The sequence below is a fragment of the Esox lucius genome, chromosome 2, assembly GCF_011004845.1.
Source record: "Esox lucius isolate fEsoLuc1 chromosome 2, fEsoLuc1.pri, whole genome shotgun sequence".
Classification (NCBI taxonomy): domain Eukaryota; kingdom Metazoa; phylum Chordata; class Actinopteri; order Esociformes; family Esocidae; genus Esox; species Esox lucius.
This window is the reverse complement of record NC_047570.1, coordinates 10,921,210-10,943,340: the sequence shown is the minus strand read 5'-3', so window position 1 is coordinate 10,943,340 and position 22,131 is coordinate 10,921,210. Positions and strand designations below refer to the sequence as shown.

The window sequence follows — 22,131 nt, the reverse complement described above, 5'->3', positions numbered from 1 at the left end:
TGTTTTGTTGCATCAAACCATCAGAACTGCTGTTATATAGGTAATTTCCCTAGTAGCTGAAAATCTGATCACCATGTGGGGACAAGTGGGAGCTGAGGATGATCCAGGTTTTCGCTAGTAATTAATAGTTGGAAGGCTGTTCGAGTTATCTTCCCACTTGGTTACGAATGCACCAGGACACAGCCTTTGTCTGTGAAATGCTCACTTCGTTACAAATGCACCAGGACACAGCCTGTGTCTGTGAGATGCTCACTTGGTTACAAATGCACCAGGATACAGCCTGTGTCTTTGAGAGGCTCACTTGGTTACAAATGCACCAGGATACAGCCTGTGTCTGTGAGAGGCTCACTTGGTTACAAATGCACCAGGATACAGCCTGTGTCTGTGAGATGCTCACTTGGTTACAAATGCACAAGGACACAGTCTGTGTCTGTGAGATGCTCACTTGGTTACAAATGCCCCAGGATACAGCCTGTGTCTGTGAGAGGCTCACTTGTGACTATAAAGGGAGTGTGTCTGTTGCATGGTAGGTTACTATTCATCTCCTACTCCGGGGTAATGTGATGACCTTTACCTGATGAGTGCAACACAGGGAGCCAATTCATTGAAAACTGCAACTTTGGCTTCCTTATAAAGTGCTGGTGCTATCTGTTGGAAATCTGCTGAAATGGAGGAACATTCATAACACTACAACAGGGATATTTGTAACACTGCAACAGGGATATTCGTAACACTGCAACAGGGATATTAATAACACTGCAACAGGGATATTCGTAACATTCCAGCAGGGATATTCGTGACACTGCTGCAGGGATATTAATGACACTGAAACAGGGATATTCGTAACATTGCAGCAGGGACATTCGTAACACTGCAGCAGGGATATTAATAACACTGCAACAGGGATATTCGTAACATTCCAGCAGAGATATTCCTAACACTGCAACAGGGATATTCGTAACACTGCAGCAGGAATATTAATGACACTGAAACAGGGATATTCGTAACACTGCAACAGGGATTTTTGTAACATTTCAACAAGGATTTTTGTAACATTGCAACAGGGTTTTCATAACATTGCAACGGGGATTTTCATAACATTTCAAAAGGGATTTTCATAACATTTCAACAGAGATTTTGGTAACATTGCAACAGGGTTTTCATAACATTGCAACAGGGATATTCATAACGTTGCAACAGGGATTTTCGTAACATTGCAACAGGGATTTTCATAACATTTCAAAAGGGATTTTCATAACATTTCAACAGAGATTTTGGTAACATTGCAACAGGGTTTTCATAACATTGCAACAGGGATATTCATAACGTTGCAACAGGGATTTTCGTAACATTGCAACAGGGATTTTCATAACATTTCAACAGAGATTTTGGTAACATTGCAACAGGGTTTTCATAACATTGCAACAGGGATATTCATAACGTTGCAACAGGGATTTTCGTAACATTGCAACAGGGATTTTCATAACATTTCAACAGAGATGTTGGTAACATTGCAACAGGATTTTCATAACATTGCGACAGGGATATTCATAACATTTGCAGCAGGGATTTTTGTAACATTGCAACAGGGATATTCATAACACTGCAACAGGGATATTCATAATATATATATTTCAAGGTATTTTATCTTTGTAATTTATTTGGCCAGTCAGAATGAAATGCCCATGGCTGCTTGCGTGCAGATGGGAGGCTCTGTGGTGTTTTGGCAGCTGCCTAGGCTATACATAGATTATACTTGGATTTAAATGATGATGGAGGATCCTCCAATTCAGGTTTGTCAACCAGACCACTTCATAACATCTTTGTACACAATTAGTTGCCAGCTGTGTCCGTTGCTTTTCCTCGCAAATGGACAAATACCTAAATTAAGATTTTCATTTTGATTACACGTTAAAGTGTGTAGGATTTAGTTGTTTTAAGATTGCAGTGTATCCGTAGCGTATGTAGGCCTAGTGTTTTAATTAGGAAACATGTGTTGGGTATGAGTTATATCTGTCGTTACAACCCTACTAAATCTTCTTGATTACTGGGATACATCAAAGGTTTTCTCATTGGTGACACATTTCTCTAAACTTAGGTTCATGCTCTCAACAGTTAACAGAGCCATTTGAACCCTTGACAGTATAGCAAAGAATCCTTGTACATTTTCATTGATTTCACCCAAAACACCCAAACAAATGTCCATGTTTTCCCAACAGTTAACTGAGACACCTAAACCCTTATGAACGTTAACAAAACTGATGGTAACATTTTGATTGATTGATACACACAAAACACAACAATGCACTTACTATTTTTTTCCGAACACAACAAACAGAAACAGCCACCTTGTCATATTTACATGGCATGCGCTCAACTGCCATCCAATTGTTGTCATTTGGTTTAGTAAAGCACACAAAACAGGAAGTGAAACTTGTTCACACAGCAATCAGCACATGCCTATGTATAACAAACAATCGAAGAACCCAGAGAGAGATTTCAAATAGAGGAGGATAGGAGAGAGGAAGAGGGGGAGGAGGTGAAAGAGGAAGAGGGAAACTGGTAGAAAGAGCTGACGAGAGAGGGAGAAGTGAGCAGATAGGAAAAGGAGAGAGGAGAACACAAGAGGGAGGAGGGAGGGTGGAGAGGAAGAGGGCGCACAAAATAATCTCATGGGTTGAGAACCACTCAAGTTGACTATTTCATCAGCCATGATCTCAGCTTCAGAGTGTCTGGACAGTTCAGCCTAACATGAGCAGGTCTGCTTTAGCTTCGATCGTTCGAAAATTCCTGAGAGTGAACAGGTAAGTGCACTGTGGACGTTGCATTACTGTACCCAGTGTCAGTTCCTACTTGTACATAGACTATATGAGGCAGGGCGAGTTATACTAGTTGCTAAATGTATTTTTCCCATACATTGTTCTTAATGGAACAGAGACCGCCTTGGAGTGGACAACACTGCTGCTTTTCTCTGAGACGTGGGAATATGATGATATAGACTGTCTCACCGTCTGTCTCAATGAAATACAGCAAAGAAGAATCCCAGACGATCAAGTCTTTCATAACATTCAGCGATGCGGTGCGGTGACAACTGATCGTGTCCTTAAGAGAAATGCCATTGCATGAAGCAGGTGTACCGAGTGCCCTTTGAGAGGAACCCCGATAAGAGTGAAGGAGTTCCGATTCCAGTTTGTCTGCATTCACGTATGGTGTGTTCCATGAAATAACTGTATTACAATTGTAATGAAGCTGACAACACATGATTCCTGGCAACAACTCCTTTGCGCCAGCTGAGCCATTGTTTTCCTACAGAGAGAGTAGTGCCTCTGAACCTGGTGGCAGACTTCCTCGGGCATTGAGCCAATACATATTGTAATGTTAAGAAGCAAAAATAGAAGCCACCCTTTGCCTAGTCCTATATAAACACATGCTCTGTCTAGCAGGGAGCACAGTTTAGATCACTCATCACCATGGTAGGAATTTGATGATGGCCACAACAGCCAGGGTCGTTGTGCCCGTTATTGTCAAAGTCTCGTGGTCAGCAGTCGGTCTGTTTTTTTGTAAGTTTGGGTGGAAACTTAAACTGAACTTAAAAGTTACATTGTAGTTTGCACAGAATGATGATTTCAGCATGGACAACCAATCAATATCACTACCTGATTATTTTGGAAGCAGCGTCACACATTGCATCATTCAAAGCCACTAGCAGGAGCGCAACGGACAGCAGCCACAAGAACGGACTACATGCATATCAGCAAGGAAACTAGCTAGTTATTGATTGATAGATAGTTGACTTATTTAGTGCTTAACTGGATCAAACCTCTCTGTTTACGAAGGTGCGTTCATGAGCAACTGGGAAGTGGGAAAGTTCCGAACTCTGAGTGGGAGAATACACCTGAAAGCTTTTTGAGAGATCAGAGCAGTTACGTTAGGTTAGACATACAGTGGATATAAAAAGTCTACACAACATGCCAGGTTTTTGTGATGTAATAGAATGAGACAAAAATAAATCACGTCCGAACTTTTTCCACTTTTAATGTGACCTATAATGTGAACAATTCAGATGAAAAACCAACTGAAATCTTCGAGGGGGAAAAATGAAAACCTTACAATAACCTGGTTGCATAAGTGTGCACACCCTCTTATAACTGTTCAGAATTAACCAATCACATTCAAACTCATGTTAAATGAAAGTCATTACACACCTGCCATCATTTAAAGTGACTCTGATTAATCACAAATGAAGTTCAGCTGTTCTAGTAGGGTTTTCCTGACATTTTCTTAGTTGCATCTCAGAGCAAAAGCCATTGTCTGCAGAGAGCTTCCAAAGCATCAGAGGGATCTCATTGTTGAAAGATATTAGTCAGGAGAAGGGTACAAAATAATTTCCAAAGCATTAGATATACCATGGAACATAGTGAAGACAGTCATCATCAAGTGGAGAAAATATGGGACAACAGAGACATTACCAAGGACGTCCCTCCAAAATTTATGAAAATGCGAGAAGAAAACTGGTCAGGGAGGCTTCCAAGACACCTACAGCAACATTAAAGGAACTGCAGAAATTTCTGGCAAGTACTGGTTGTGTGCTACATGTGACAACAATTTCCTGTATTCTTCATAAGAATAGGATATGGGGTAAGGTGACAAGACAGAAGCCTTTTCTTACAAAGAAAAACATCCAAGCCTGGCTGAAGTCCCCCAAAAGCACGTGGGAAAATGTGTTATGGTCTGATGAAACCAAGGTTGAACTTTTTGGCCATATTTCCAAAAGGTATGTTTGGCACAAAAACAACACTGCACATCACCCAAACAACACCATACCCACAGTGAAGCATGGTGGTGGCAGCATCATGCTTTGGGACTGTTTTTTTCCAGCTGGAACTGGGGCCTTAGTCAGGGTGGAGGGAATTATGAACAGTTCCAAATGCCAGGCAATTTTGGCATCAAACCTTCAGGTGTATGTTAGAAAGCTGAAGATGAAGAAGAAGTTCACCTTTCAGCATGACAACGACCCAAAGCACACATCCAAATCCATAAAAGCATGGCTTAATCAGAAGAAGATTAACGTTTTGGAATGGCCCAGCCAGAGCCCAGACCTGATTCTAATTGAACATCTGTGGGGTGATCTGAAGAGTGCTGTGCACAGGAGATGTCCTCGCAATCTGACAGATTTGGAGCGCTTTTGCAAAGATGAGCGGGCAAATTTTGCCATGTCAAGATGTGACATGCTAATAGACTCCTACCCAAAAAGACTGAGTGCTGTAATAAAATCAAAAGGTGCTTCAACAAAGTATTAGTTTAAGGTTGTGCACACGTATGCAACCAGATTATAGTGAGTTTTTAAATGTAAATTCTTCCCCCTCAAAGATTTCAGTTTGTTTTTTAATTCAATTGTTCACGTTATATAGGTCACATTAAAGGTGGAAAAAGTTCTGACATGATTTATCTTTGGCATTTTAACAGTAGTGTGTAGACTTTTTATATCCACTGTAACTCTACATCGCAACATTTGTGGTGAAATATAAAAAAACTGTTACTCTGTGCACAAATAAGTCACTCTATTTGTTTATTTAGGCAGTACTCATTAACACAGGTTATTGTGATGTTAAAGGGTACTTTGCAGTTTACTTTGTGTAACTCAGGTTATTTTAACCTTTGGGTTACTTAACTGTCAATTTGATGTCATGGATGTTTGTTTGTTTTCTTAGAAGAAATTTTTGTTTATTTTTATGCTCCATATCCTCTTATTTCAATCACTGGCCTTCGTGCCCTGACATGTGGCGTTTGTGCCCTAAACATTTTTTGTGTCACTGAAGGCCAAATGGCCTGACCACTAAAATTATGAAATTCCAAGTCTGCTCATCACATATTGTCTCCTCATTGCTATTTCGTCTTAGGAGGATTGTGGAGTTAGCCCAACGCATTTTGAATGGATTTATATTAATTACAGTGACTTTAATCTCACAGAAAATCAGAGGAGAGGGAGGAATTTGATTGGTCAGTGTGCCTAGATCAATGTCCCTGGTCAACGTGAATGCAACGTTACCATCTGTGCAACAATCTCACTGAATGGGGTGTAGTGATCCACCATGTTGTCTTGGGGCCAAACAAAATAGTACGTTTCTTTTTTTTATCCCCTCAACGATACACTCATTCTACAAGAAGAACAAGGCCTGGAACAACCAGAACGGATACAGTTTTGTGGTGCTTCGGGACTATGTCCGATTCCACCATTAAACACTAGTGCGTGATTGGTTTGAAAGCAACCAAGATTTTTTATGGTGTTACAGCTACCATAGTCTCAATTTCTGAACCCAGGATTTGTTTTCCTCCTGCAGATGGTAGGTGTATGACTTCAACCCAAATGACATGGAGACACAGAAAAGTCAAGCCAGTGGTGGATATAACATTCACACTGTTTTTTCCCTCAGTGCAGGGCTCAAGAAAACAGACATTGTGATTATGACTAAATACAATGGCCTGACAGATATGAAAGGTTTGATTAATTCATTAATTGGTTACAACAATAAACCTTTTGTGATTTATTTTTAAAGAAAGAAATCAATACGTCTACGTTCTTGGAGTATAACACAAATGTTTAGAAACATTTTGCTGACAGTTAAGAAAAACCCTTAAACACATTGAAAGAACTTCATAGAATCCGTTTATAAAGGATTGTGGAACTTTCTGATAAAGTGTTTTACCATTTGCATTCCTGTGTGGCTATGCCAAAGCACATTAGCTAATCAATAGATGACAATTCTGTCGCTTTGATGAAAATACTTTTTTTTATATAAATATTTAATCTGAAAAGGCAGCACTCCATTCCACAATGGAATTGGGCAGTTTTTCATAATTAATTTAAATGGCCATGTTAACTGTTTTGAGTACACAAACCTTAGTTTGGAGAAATGTGAAGTCAATTGAGAAAAACTGTGATTAAACTGGATCTTGAGGATAACCAACATCAATTAGCACAAAAGTATTCTCTTTTTTTTTTTTGCTAAACAGATTTCTCATTGCATTCACACACACACTGTCATTGCTAAGCACATTTTTGCCAAACAGTAAATATGTTATGGTACATACTATAATTATATTATCAACAAATGGTACACATATAAAAGAGGGTTAACCTAGGGTATAATGTATTGTTGTAGTTATTTATTGAGCCATAATTTTATTGAGCCATTGTGCAACAGTTGAATATGTTTTGATGTAAGTACTTTTTGGTCATTTACATAATGTTTTGCATGTTTTGTGCATTTTTTCTATTATGAATTAGACATTTTGGCCAACAGTTTTTCAGTTTGGACCTGCAGGTTAACTTTTTTGAAAATGTGAATTCTGCTTGTACAAAGGTGCTCAATCAATCGAGAGGAACTGCAAAAAGGGGATTAACTGGGATTTTATTTGCTGAGATCTTTATACCCAGAAGCAGTATTTATTTTCACCTGGAAGTATGATAAAATGATGGCTAGAAAAGTAACAAATCAATACACATGGTTTAGTTTGTCAAGTAACAGTTTGTCAATTTGTGCAAATTATTCTGAATAGCTGAGCATGTAGCAGACTGATGTGATTCGTTTTGCAATAGCCATTGTTCTTTAGTAATTTTCCTCAAAGTGCTCCAATTCATTATGGGTTTCTGTATTTCTTGGGACTTAGGGCATTGCAATACTTGTAACAATCCATCATCTAAATCCAAACCTGACAGCAAGGTCAAACAGTGAAATTATGTCTTGATACTCTGGTCGACAGTGCATTGAGGCCACCTGGAATAATTGTCATTCTCTCTGGCTGCCCAAATCAAACCCAGAAACTCCACAAATGTTTGCCAGGCTCCGGTGACATGGCTCAACACAGTATTGATGCTGTCCCTGCAATGGGGAGGAAAAAAAGAGCTAAACTCACTTTGTGTGGGATTACCATGGTTCATAAATCCCAAAGGAATCAAACTCAGATACCGAAAACAAATGTAAGCCGTGGAGGATTAACAATATAATTTCTCTACTTTCAAGAATGAAAAATAGGATTTCCCTTCTTTCTTTGATATCTGTCATACTAATATCTTATTAAGTTGAGCAATTTATGGGAAAAAGCATAGCCCTGTGCATGGGGGCCTAGATTGCTGTGGTCAAAGCAAGAAAGGTCTATATATTATTTTTTTGTCTCCTTTGTGCAGTTCCTGAAATGGCGGATTTTGTGTGGAGGGTGAATGCCCTGTCAGGCATGTTTTCCCCCCTTTCCGTCCTTTCACTGCAGAAAAAAAAGATCACTTCATATAAAGGGGGACGGATAAAGCCATGGCCGAGATACGGCTCCAGTAATGCTGCATTAAATGTTGGATTAGACCCAGATAATACCTTGCCTCGGGCTCTGGGGCTCCAGGAGACAGACCCTATGATAACGCTAGATCGCCTGCCGCCTCAAAACACTGCCAAAGGTTAATGTTGTCACAGGCTGCACAGAACTGTGAATGTTTTCATTATGTCAGTAATAACCATGGTAGACTCCTTCAGAGACTGAGGTTTAGGGTGCATACAAATATTCCCCATTGTTGTGTTATCAATGTGTCCATTCGTGCTTTAGGTTTTTGTAGCGCACTGTAGTGTGTAGTATAGATTTGCTTTCCCCTCTCTCTGTCACGTTGAGACGCAGAGTCTGTGTGTTGATTTAGGCAAAGCACATCGTGCTGATCTGTAGATTATGTGGGGCCCTCATCCGTTATTGGTCTATGTGGCGTCGTTTAAATACCCCCTTTTCATACCTCACTACTGAATTGATATAATGATCTTTTGAGGACTTTGATGGAGTTGAAAATCTCTGTCAATATCTCATTTAAAAAATTTGCATATTTCCTACCATTGTTCGATCTTTACAGGATCTTTAGAGACAGGTAGCAACACGCCATCATTCATTTTCTCTCCAATTAGTCCCCACAATAATGTGCTGTGAGAGGAGAGTGTGATGGGTAATTTCCTCAATGGTGACTCCCACAGGCTTGAGTTATACAGTAATTGACTTTGGAATATGACTCATTAACCTGCGTCTGTGGAATAGATGATATATGGGGTTCTTACTTGCGAATAGACGTGAAGTATTGCTAATTAATGGTGGCCTGCCTTAAATGCCAAGACCTGGTAAGATTGCTAACAAGTGGGATTAAGTCTTTGTTTATATATTTCTTCCCTTTGTTTATTTCTCCCACTAGCCACTCGGCACGTGTTGATTCCCTCAAAGGGGTTAACCCTATCAGCTGCTGTCATCATAATAATGTTCCTCAAGGCGGATATGGTCGGTTACGACTGGGGCAGTCCCATCTCTATTTGCACAGATAATTGGCATGGTTGTGTTTTGGAGGTAGAATCCATTACATAATTTTGATGGTTTTTTAATGGTATAACATTTGGATGAATAGACTACACATTTTCGACACCGAATTATTAATGTGATTCATGAATATTTTGTTTCAGCCATCACATTGAGTGTGTTTAATTTTCCTCATAATGATGACACAAAGTATCCCGTGAGCCCAGGTAGTAGCTGCCAGCTAACAAAGTGTATCGTGGTTCAACTAAACACTGATCTGCAAACGTATGTTATGCATTACATCCACAAAGCTTTTTCTGTGAATGGGCATTGTTTTCTTCCTCGTGGATTATGGGGAAATGTGAAACACCGAAGCTGCCATGGACATTCTGGGTTTTCTCTTTGCTCATCGTGTTTATTTTCACTCTCTCCTTTATCTGTGTCGCTCATCACCTTGACATCCCCTGTGTTTGTCTAGCCACCATGGAGACAGTTTCAGGTCTGTTGCTCTTGGCCGTGATAGAAACCAGTTCAGTGGCTGTGAAATTTTCAGTTTAGCATGTATTTATAAAAAAATTGAATCTAGTGCTGCAAAGGCGGTGTACAGTACAAGTCAAAACCACAAAGGTGATTTGCATGACTGAGCCTTTATGGTAGTTCACCATCAAACACCAAACCATGCATAGCAATGGGGGGGGGGGGGGTGTATCCTCTTGTTCCTTGTAATTTGTGGGTTCCAAACATTGTAGTGTTACCAAGGGGTTTATGAGATCCTTTATGGATTGTGCTGATACACTATACTGCTACATAAGCCACATTGTAGACGGTTCTTGTCTTCTATGTCATTATTCAACCTGGCAGATTCATTACCACAGACGTATTAGTTACTTTTAGCGTCGGCTAAAATGACTTAACAATGCCCGACTGTCGGCATTGGAGATGGCTATGTCTGAATTATTAGTCTGTGTTTAGTGTTAGGTATAATTTCAGTGTTAAACTAACCAATTAATTAGGATTTCCCAAGAGCAAACAAGTTGTCAAAAACCTATTGAAAATGCAAGCGTCAATGTGCAATTGTTAAGGCACATTTAATTTTATTTTTTGCTGGTACATTAGTACGATATGTACCCACAGATGCCTGTGTTAGATTCTTGAAACCCACCAGTTCCCTAAATGTACACTTATTTAAAAATGTTAAAAACGTAAATGTGAAGAAACTCTGCATATGTTCCATACATGGTTAAAACTGTAATGTTGATATCATTCAATATCCCTAGCTCTTCTACAGCTCAGGCCAACCGTGTCAGGAAAAAATACTTTTTCAACTGCAGATTTACCCATTAATTCAATTTTTGCTATTCAGTAAATATAGACAGTTCAAATAGAAAAGCTTTCGATAAATTTTTCCAGCAATACATTGCACAGATACAGTTATACTGTAAAACAATTGAGCTTTTATTTGCTGTGAGGGATGGCAGTTATTCACTGTATGTATTGACTATTTGTATGAAAAAAAAAGATGAAGTTTAGGTATGAAATGATCGAAAGGACTGTCTTTGCTACTGAGTGAAAGGGGATCTCCCCCAAAAATAAGTTGGTATTTTTTCCCTGCATTCATTGCCTGGCTGTTGTGTATACTACTTAAAAAATTGGTCTCCATTTTCCTTCTGGGCATTTCAAGACCGAATTAACTAACACCAACCCCAGACGGTCTATTTCAGTGTCTCACTTTGAGCCTTTCGTCTCGTGTGTCATCTTCAACCCATAATGGTCGGGATCTGTGGCCGTTTGTCTCCTGTCCCCTAACCTTAAGAATCCAAAGAATGTTATGTTCCCTTTGCCTCAAATCAAGTCCAGACACCGCAGTTTCCTGCTCCCTAGATTCTTGGCTGGCTGACTGGACTGAGCCTTCTGAAACTCCAGCTACTCCTTCATTTCCAAGAATAGGAAAAGGCTGGGGAATTTGGGGCTTTGGAAAAGAACTGTTTGATTGTTTCATAGATTGGGTGCAGCTATATCAAAGAGGTATGCTGCCACTTTCTATTTTTTTTTGTTTTCTTATAAAAACGAGTATCTCATGGCTCGACAAAAAGGAAGAGACTGAATTTATGAACCTAACAGATTAAAGATATGTTTGAAGTGTCTTGTGGGTGATTTAATAGATGAGGATATGCAGATGTCTTCAATGAATTTCTTAAAATATATATCCAGTCCTGAACATTCTTGGGTACACAGCAACATGGCATATTAGTAATTGGACGTGGTAAAAACCAAATACCTAATTATGATGTTATTGATGTGACTCAAAAGGAGAAATCCTACATCTTACTAATTGCAGGTGCTAACAAAGCATATAGTGAAATTACCTCCTGATGACTGCTTGTGGTTAGTAGCTGAGACTTTTACAGAGTACATTCCGTTTAGGTTCACAATAAATGTAAGATCTGTGATGGGTGCTTGCAATTAGTCAATTTCCGTTTCAAATGCTTTTTGTTAATAGTTTCTGTTCAGCAGTTTAGAAAGCTGGATTCCAAGCTGACATTTTTTTAGCATTTTATGATGCAAACTCTTATGTTAATGAAAATATTGTGTAATTGCAACATCCATAAAGTTTAGTTGATTATAGTAAATGTTGAAAATGTAGATGGATTAACTTTGTTTGTATCCTACAAGTTTAGCAATTTACAGAAATAGATTTTCTCTTTGCTTTACTTTGTGTTTGCCTCACTGAACCTTATTCTGCCCTTTGCCTGTTGTTCATTACTGTTTTTAGTATTTTAATAGTTTTTCTTCTCCTCTGTTTTTCTATTTTTCTCAGCCTATCCAGTTGTACAGCGTTGTCTTTGCAACCCCTAAAATATTTAGAAGAGTTGACAATCAAGTTTTCCACATAAACATCTAAACCACCCTGCATTTTTTTAACCAATATGTACCGTACAATTTAGGCTGTATCTTCCTTTGGCTTTATTTTGGCCAAAGATAAATCTCCTAATTTAACAAAAACAAATGGCTTTCCAATATAATCTTCCTCTTCATCTGGTTTCCCTTACAACGTTTTGCAGACTGATAGGGGCATCCTACCTATACATTTCCCTCTCAATGCACCCCCCCACCCCAACAACCCAGTAGCCAGGTACGCAAAAGAACCAGTGTGGTTGACTTGTGCAGGGCCTCTGACCTTCAGATAGTTCAAGGCAAGGTAACTGAACCGGAGTGCTGAGCCTTGTTTGACACGGTAAACTGATACTCGTTCATAAACCTTTCAACTCCAAGGGCATACGCTGCCTTCCTGAGCGCACCGGAGAGGAGGCGAGGAGCCTAGGGATATTCTGGAATATCATCACTTTGAGTGCAGCTCCTCTGTGATACCCACCTCCTCCGCCATCTCTGTCCCTCAGCCGGCCTCCTCAGTTACGAGACTCTTACAGGCGCTTGGAGCTCAGCTGCGTCTTCTGCAACCTTCGCCTCGCTCTATTTATCAGTTGCTTTCCCTTATTTCGTCTTAGGGCAAATTACTTGCTGCTTTCCATGTAATCGGCTGTTTTTCATGGATTCTCGCTGTCCCTGTGAGCAAAGGCAACCCCCGGAAACATGAACAACGGCATGCCAAGGCTTTGGCAGCAGCGGTAACGGTTACTCCAGTACATGCACTCTTCCTTCACCTGTAGCTGTGTTTCTCATCGCGGATGAATCCATTAGCATATTATTTATGACTCCGGCAGCTCCGGGGGAGAAAAAAAAGTGTGGGCATCACTCACCTGTTAGAATACAAATGCTCATGCTCTGCAGTGCAGAAAGCCAGACTGGGTATTTTGTTTGTGAAACACCTACACCGATTAGTCTCTGTAATTGAATGGCAATTAAGAGTCAGGTTACGTCCTGGTAGCACAAACGTTGTTTTCTTTTCAGTTTTTTTTAGCTATTTAAGGCCACAGGAAACAACCCACGGTAACCAGAAACCTCTCCAAAATTGAAAGACACTTTCCATGGAGTTGTATCATGTAGACTGTTTGTTTCACCTTCTCTTATGTCTGCTTTCAAAGATTTTAGGCTGTCAACGCAGTGATGTACTACTTGGTTCTAAGGTATTTAATTGCAGAAGCTTTATCGCCTTAATAGGTAATCGGAGGATGGGATTTTCAAAGTCGTTGGACAATGTGGATAACCTTGTCATCTGTGATGACTCTAGCAGGTGTTTTCTTCACGGTCGGGCCGCCTTAATATTGAAGCTGAATGAAAGATAACCAAAGAGCCTTCCCATCTCTTGCCTGCGGTGTTAGTAGATCACAGAGCTACACAAACCATCTTTCCTGATCACTTGACCCTGACCACTTTCTTTCAACGCTGTAAGAAGGTCTGTGTTACTAAGGTTTTCCACATGTTTTTTGTTTTTTTATATAAGGCCGGATTCCTAGTAATAGAACAAGCCCTCAGGTGGAGACAGAGGTCATACTAAAAAAGATAGCGTTAGATGAGGAAACCACTCGCCTGTTGCACAGCACACAGACTGCAGCACACCTGTTTTATTTTTCCTCATGAAAGTGGCGCATGTGGAGAACTGCGTGGGGTGGTTCTTTTCATTATTACCTAGTCTGTCTAGCAATATGGTGTGCTGATAGCAAACATGGCCTAATCTGCATAGAACAACGCTTACGTCTGTGAAGGTAACATCGCCTACTGCTTAGAGTTGCTGTCTTATTCATGGCAGTAACATGTTTAAATGGCGTCTCATTCCATGTAGATTAGGTAATTATGCCATGGGATCCTACAGAGGCCCATTCAAATAGTCCAAGGTTGACACACATGCCAGTCTTAGAGGAGAAATAACTCCAATCTTTTACGTCCCCTGAAGCCACACTGTAAACCAAGCATTAAAACTCCCCTCCACTCTGCTCCATCTTCAAAGCTGGTCATGAAATGGGAAGGCCAGGATGCAGGCAGCACATGGAGAATTAATTCCAAAGCTGCTCCATCCCTCTCAGCAACCCCATCTGTAACACTATAGACTCTGGTCGTCTCTTCGTCTCTTGGTGCCCCCCCCCCTCACACACACTTTTTCCTCTCTATTTCCTTTACCCACACTGCATAGGATACTCATTGTGTAATGACTGCACCCTAAAAAACGAAATGAAATAAAAAAACAGTTTGCAGACACCGTTCACACCATCAATACATGGGCACGCCACAGTGATAGGACCTTATGGTGAAACTTCCACGGTCCTGGAAGACAAGGGCATATATCACATCTACTCAGACATGAATCACCTTTATTGCTTTAGACCAATTCCATCTAGACCTATGTGTGACTGGACTTTAAGAATGTAACCGCCACGATAGAATATGACAGAGAGGGAAAGAAACATAAATAAAATACATTTCTGCTGTGCAGGGTAAGAGGGGCCCCTTGCTCATTTCCTAAGAGGCTCTTGTATAGGAGGCAGTGCAATACGTTGAGCCAAAGGCTTATTTTAGCCACTCTTTGTTTCCCGGGCCTTTTCTCAATATTATTAAGTTGAGCAAATGCCCACTATACCTCATGATAGTTGTATGCATACTATTTGTACGATGAGTCATATAAATAAAGTCCATTCTTTCAGTGACAGAACAGACATAATGACCAGTGTTCACGAACGCAAAAGAAGCTGGCCAAACTAATGTGATTAATTGAATATAGCAGGAGTTGTGGTTACGTAAGTAATACCAAATTGACTATTAGAAGTTAAGATAATGGTTGAGGCAGTGGCGTCGTTAGGCCTGGGTGTCCGGTGCTATAGCCCCGGATCTTTTATGAATAGCCCCGGACCTCAAATGGACCAAAAAAATAAAATCTATTAATCTATAAATCTGTAATTCTGATCGCGCTTTATGGCAATGTAGACATCACTAGCGTGTACATCGAAATTTTCCGCATTTACATTCAAAACCCTGTACTTTCTGTCACAAGGGGGGGGGGCGTGGGGGGGGGGGGGGCACTAAGCCCCGAATGTATTATGATCCTAGCGACGCCTCTGGGTTGAGGTTAGGTTTATGGTAAAGGTTGGGTTAAGGGTCGGGGTCAAGGTTAGGTTTAATGATAGAGACAAGCACTAACCTTGGTCAGAGATCCTTCTGAGCATGCGACCAATCACATAATGTATTTCCTGGAGTAAACCTGCCTCCACAACAAGACGCGTGAAGAAACAAACCTGCCGGGGATACACAACATCCTGAAATATGTACTATGTAGATGTCCTCGTAAGAAAGCAATACAATTTGAGTCGTAAATAAGATGAATGTCTCTGCACAGGGACCTTCAGGTTGGAGCGCAGTTCCATACCTTCCTCTGTGTCAGCCCTCAACATTGTCCTGTCTTCCTCCGATAACCACGGGGGAGTCATTGCGTTTCTTGCTTTATGAATAAATTGCACCGCAAAGAACAAATCTCCCAGCTATAAAAGCCAACCCTGAGCACCACATGCACCTTCAGAGGTTGAAGATATTCTTCACTTATTTAGACCGTTGGACTGGCCCCCACACTTCCCTTTTCTACTGTGGGAAAATCCTCCGAAACAGGATTATTTTCAGAATCCTTATCTAGCCCTGCGTTGAAAGAGCTGGTATGCACTGCCTAATGATATTTATTTTGACTACTGGTTTGAGTTACGGTGAATGTAACAATAACAACCCAACTGAAAGTGGCTGCTCAATCAAACGATGAAGAATTGTACGCCTTTTACGGTCATAATGGTGTGTTGGTGTACAATATTAAGCATCAGTGTGGAACTAATAACTCCCTTTTTCCATTTCCCCCTTTTTCCGATTTAAAATAGTGACTTGTGCTGTTACGGCACTCCTAAATTGGATGCCGAAGATGCTTGTTTGTCAAAGAGACGTTTCCTCTGCCCGGTGCCTCACTCCTGATCTCTCTTCATGGCTGTGATAGTGTGAAGTCACTGGCTCCTTTTAGAACAGACTGGAGGGATTGTTTTAATTGTCCCTTACTGTCAGGTCACTGCATTTCTCATCAGACACCCCCCTCCACCACTGGCCATGGCTGCCGTTGAACAGTGGAGCCGGAGTCATGCACAAAATTAAGGCCAAGGATATTTGTAGCTGGTATTTCTGGTATCTCTGAAAGTAATTTTCCCCTTTAGCTGCGGCATTTCCTTACCACTCATTAAGTAACGCAAAATGTAACCTTTATTTCCCTATTCAAGTTGAGCGTGATTATGTTACACCTCCACTTATAAATCAGCGCCTGCAGCTATGACTTATCCACCTTTTGACAATATTTTGTAGATGCTTTAGGGCTTTCAAACCATGAAAAGACCTATTGTGATTAGTCTACTTTTTTCTGTAGTTATTTGTGTTGACAGCAGTGCAATGAGTTACAGCTACCAATGGTTGAAATGTAGGGAAGAAAATATATTGAGCATTTTGACCATAAACACACAAATGTCACTTTAACATACAGCTATTATTGCTCCTAAGGTTAAGTAGGTGACACGTTTAATGGAGGGAGGTGGAAGCAAGCACAGGATTAACTGAGGAGGTTTACTATAATTCAAACAAAACGAGCAACTCTGTGCTGGAAAAATACAGAACCGATAGGCTGCACCACAAAGGCCAAAACCACCGGACAGACAGGAGCACGACATATAACAATGATCCACAGAGGACTGAACTAAATATGCAGAGTAACGAGGAAACAGGACACAGGTGAGAGGCAAACACAGGTGAAACCAATAAACTAAGGGACGCTAAACTGAACATAGAGACAGATACACCAGAACTGAATCACACAGAACATAGAAACAGAATGACCGACACGGCAAAGGCCATGGCTGGCTGTTACAGTAGGCCTCTTGGCCTACTAATTTTCTTGAAGTTTACACTGATCTTCCGCATGCATCCTTTTGTGTTTCAGTCCTCCCTATGTCCTCCAAATGTCTGCATAGCCTAGTTACTTGAAGTTATTAAGTTAGCTTGCTAGATAATGTGACAAAAATAAAATAATCTTAAATATTCAAGATGCTGCTGATATATATTCCTTATTCACTTATGCGCTGATGTGTCTCTCACCATCCCACACCAGAGCAGTACTTAACTGTCTAGCCGTCCGCTAATAAGTGACTCACAATCACTGAATTACAGTAACAGATGAGGATTTAGCATCGCTGGTGAATCACCATCCATGAGTGACTTTAGACTAGACCACTTATTCAGCACATCTGTCTAGGCCAAGAAGGAAGCAAATAGAGATCGATCTTTAGGTGAATCATGTGTTAGAACTCTCTTGAATTCGTCTTGGTGAATAGGCATTGCTGAGTTCAGATGTGGATGCTTTGATACTTGACTTCATGTGGGTTGATATTCCAAGCGGCGAGATCACTCAATTGTTTGCATTTGTTTGTAATTAGTACAACCAGGCAGAGAACACCGAATGGGCATGATGACAAATGTCAGTGAAAGAACAAAAAAATAAATAATTCTATTGGCAATATTAAAGCAATATTATGCTTGCGTCGTGTGTTGTTTATTCAGTGTTTTTCCAAATCTAGGTTTTGGTGGCATGCCCCATTTACCTATAGGGGTGGTACTCTTTGGAGGATACAGCATGACAAAAAAAAATACTCCAGCAATAAAAACAAAACAAAAAAAAGATCTTCTAAACAGAATAACAAACATGGCGTGCGTTTCATTTGAACCAATGTAGACTTGAAATATGTGCGAGTCCATCCAATATTGAGCAGATGCTAGTCACATAATTTCATTGTTAAACAAGAATAGCCTTTTGTCTAATACTGCATCTGCTGCTTGAACCTTAACTCCTTCCATTTGAGTTGACACAGATTTAAAATAACCGATTTGGTCTAGGAAGTTCTGCCATGTCAGCATGAGAGCATTAGCTGTTCTTTTCTAAATGTTCCCCTGCAGAGTGGGCCTGTAGGAGCCATCTTGGAATTTCTGGACAGGAATTAATGCTTGTGATTCTTGAGGCATTTAAAAGGGAAACCCAAACGGAATTATGATGCTTAGGAAGCAATAAAACTCCTCCTGCACCTACAGTTTCCTGATATTTTGGTGGCCAGTCAATAACAAAAGGGAGCGTAAAATGTCTTATTTTTTCCGGAGTAGCTGCCAATTTACCGTCGCGACACTGGAAAGCATGAAGCGTTATCAGGCGTTCATTATGGGGGCTGACAGAGGAGAGGTCCGACTGAGTTAGGGTACCCATTTCCCTACTTCACTGGTGGGTGCATTTTATTTGGACTTTATTTATGGACTCTGCCACACAAGCTGAACATTTGTTTTCTCCCCCATCCCCCCCATCTTTCCTCCTGGACCCCGTGTTTAGCCGGCTCTAGTGAAAGGCGTCTTTAAGCAGTGTTAAGCATTATCGTGGCGGTCGGGCTTCCCGCTAGTGTCATTGCTGAACTGCTGAGTCTGAAGGTTGTTTGCAGCTCACTGGATGAGAAAATCCCCCACGAGTCCACTTATTCCTCCGTCTGTCCATGAGCAACCAAGCAGGAAGTGATGAAAGCCAATCATGGGCCTGACGACGGCACCTCATCTGGCTAATTGTTGGATGTGTAACATAATCTACTGACATGTGATAAAGCATGCTTTCTTTGCAGTTGTGACTTAGGAAATCAGCCCTACACTGTTCCCTGTCCTAACCCATATTGTCCCTTTGTTGACCATAAATGTATGGGCAGTGAATGTAAAATGAAGTGATGCTGTAACAAATCTGAGTCTCGATGGAACCAGTTTTTCATATTCACCTAACGCAATGCTACAAGGGACAAAACTCAGGGAACGTTTTAATACTGGAACACCAGTGGCTTGATGTCTAATTAAATAAGAGCAATATGTTTACAACCTCTGTCACTTAATTAGAGAAAGATACAGAGGCACAGAATGAATTAATACTTTGAGATTTAGAGAGGAGTCAATTACTACTTCGGTTGAAGCGTGGGCTGTCGATAACTACTGCTGTACAGAACTCTGCTTGGTCTCTGGTGATTTACTTGTATTTTTCTTTCATTTCAGGGCCTACGTCGGGAGGACAAGAAGGAGAAAGAGAGGGAAGAAAAAGAAAGGGGGTTGTGATGAGTAACTGCATGAAACAAAACCAAAGGATCCGGTGAGGTTTAGGGTCCAAGTCCCCAGGCTACAGAGTAAGCGGAGTGAAGCCACCATCCAGAAAGGATCTCAGAGGAAGCTTTTCCCCGGGATTACCCTTGGATCGTGCCTCTCTGGGAACACAGGCACACGAGCCGGAAGGCAGGGCAGCGCGGGTCGGGCAGGCAACGGGCAGCAGGATGTGGGAGGGACTGGGACTGCAGGTGTTCCTTGTGAGCTTGGGCGCTGTGCTGTGCAGCGCTGCGGCGTCCTCGGCACCGCTGGAACGCGGCCATCGACGCCACCTCTCCCTCCACAGGCACCGGGAGAGGGCAGGCAAGGAGGGGCAGGTCCTACACCGCTCCAAGAGAGGCTGGGTCTGGAACCAGTTCTTTGTCATTGAGGAGTACACAGGGCCGGATCCAGTGTTAGTGGGCAGGGTAAGGGTTACTGTTTTAAAATGTCTCGTCACCTCCCAACTTTTCTTTTTCCATCCTACTACTTCCCCCTCCCTATCTGTTGACCGCTGTTGAGTCACAAGGGTTTCCATTACCAGCGGGGACCTTGCAAAATCTTCAATTTGTTACACAAAAGCAATCAGTGGCCCACTTGATTAAAGGTTATAAATTGGATTTCCTTTTTAATAACAAAGCATTCCCCAAAGACAATGACGTCTGGGAAACGGGCGATTTATGGGTCCGTAGAAATTATGATTACAAATGGGGACCTACAGTAAATTTGCCTCTCTAATTCCAGCAGTGACGATATGGTACCTTATGGTTATTAATGGATTGATATTCAGGCCTATCAGCTCACATGCATTGAGGCGTGATACACACCTGTGACGGCCATGTGCCACATCGCGATGTTCTCACACGTTATAAGAAAATGCCTTTATTTTCAAATGAACCCTGTGTAGATTCACTTTGTTTACCTTTCAATTGGGCCTCCAAAGCATTTTGAAACTGCAATTTCTTCTGGGGGAAACATTATTTTCCCACCACCATGCTGTGCAATGTGACAACTTGTTTTTGGTTTACTTCAGGTTAAGGACTAAGGTGATTGAATGTGAGTTTTATAAAGCTACGCCCCCAAGGAAGAGTGCAGTGCAGCCAGGGCAGACGGCACAGTCACAGTTGTTCTCCACTAACTTCATTTTTCACCTGGTTTGATTTTAAGCACAGAAAGCACAGATGTGTAAATGATTCTGGTGAGAGGACAAAAGATATATTGAAATATAATCAGGGTTGGTTGTCAAGACCGAAAAACAAGCCATTTCATTGTCTGTATAACTTTAGCAATAGCTGGTATCAGTTCTAACAATTCATATGCCTTGCAAAGGGGCTAGAATATGGATTAATTTGTTTTCTTATCTCAGTATAAACCCCTGCTGTTCCTTGTACTTTTATTGTCCCTTTTTTTACCAGTGATGTTGGTATAATTAGGTTATTTGACATCTGATAGGCCAACTTCATTCTTTGAATCTGGATAATGGTAATAAAAGAATAATTACAAACAGTTAAATGGAGGCTTTTTGTAAGCAGAATAGACTACATGAAATTACTCTTGCCTTAATCTCACTAGTTTATTTGGCTGTATTAGCGTGTGGAAATGTATTGAAGGTTTGCATGTTTTCAGTTGTACAAATGAACATATCAGCTATGTGACAAGCCTTTTTGAAAATCATTACTCACTAAAGGGGAAGCCTGAGATATTCCACTGAAGAATGTTTTTTTTTAATATAGGAGGGATCCCACTGTATATCAGTAACACCTGGCATGTTAAACCAATCAATTGTCTTGTCTGGGCGGAGCTCCAACTAATTGAACAGAAAGACGGCAGCTGATTTAAACCTCATCAAAATATGATGATGCATGTCATTATTGTATATGGAGCGTACCTCTGTCAAGACAGAATTCAGTTTTTCCTCAAGGTTTTCATCTAATTACGGTAAAAATATCATAATGTCGAAGGGCATGTAGGAGACAGTTTGTTCAGGGGAGGGTACTTGAAATGTCACTTCCAATAGAGATATTACTACTGGGAGAAATCTCACATTCAAGCCGTTTTAGTTCATCTAATATTCCTCAGACCTCCAAAGGTGTGACAACAGTGTGAATTTGGAGGTACAGTGACACAGGAATTTGTGGCTAACCACCTGATAATTGACTAATTGTAACTGTGCTGTGTTTCACCTAATCTTTATCAAGTACTGTAAATATACTGTACATTGATTTTCTGTGTTGAAGAATAATAATTTCATAGCAGTTTTCTGTTGGCCTGAGCTAATTTCTTTTAAATGTAAACACATTTACATGATTGCCTGGAATAAATGTGCTTTTCATTATCCATGTCCCTATTGGTTCACTCTACAGACTGCAAGAAATACTTTCTTGAAAGTCCTTCAAAAACAAACAAACCAATAAACAAACAAAAAACATTTAATGACAAATAAAATGCTTGAATCAAGGAACAAAACAGCAAAATACAAATTCAATGTATAATCAAATTCTGCACCTAGTGGATTTTTGAATAAGACAATAAGATTTTTAAAGTCTGAAAATAGGAATATCAGACGTTCAGATTTGTCATAGCCTCTGATTTAGACTTCTTAGCTTGTTTTGTGAATTTCCTGTCTCGGTACATGCAACTCTTGCTCTTGCTAAGCTTAGGCAACCAGCCTCTTGCTAAGCCTAATTTGAGCATTTCTTT

At 40.7% G+C, this 22,131-nt stretch overlaps 1 protein-coding gene across 1 annotated transcript in view; it reads left to right on the top strand.

Annotated features, from left to right (window-relative positions):
• cdh11 (cadherin 11, type 2, OB-cadherin (osteoblast)) overlaps window positions 1-22,131 on the top strand; it is a 61,329-nt gene that overhangs the window by 26,102 nt on the left and 13,096 nt on the right. The window contains exon 2 of the mRNA XM_010902022.5: window positions 19,348-19,859. Coding sequence (XP_010900324.2) covers window positions 19,620-19,859 — 240 coding nt within the window. The 5' untranslated portion in view covers window positions 19,348-19,619. The remainder of the gene's footprint in view (window positions 1-19,347; window positions 19,860-22,131) is intronic.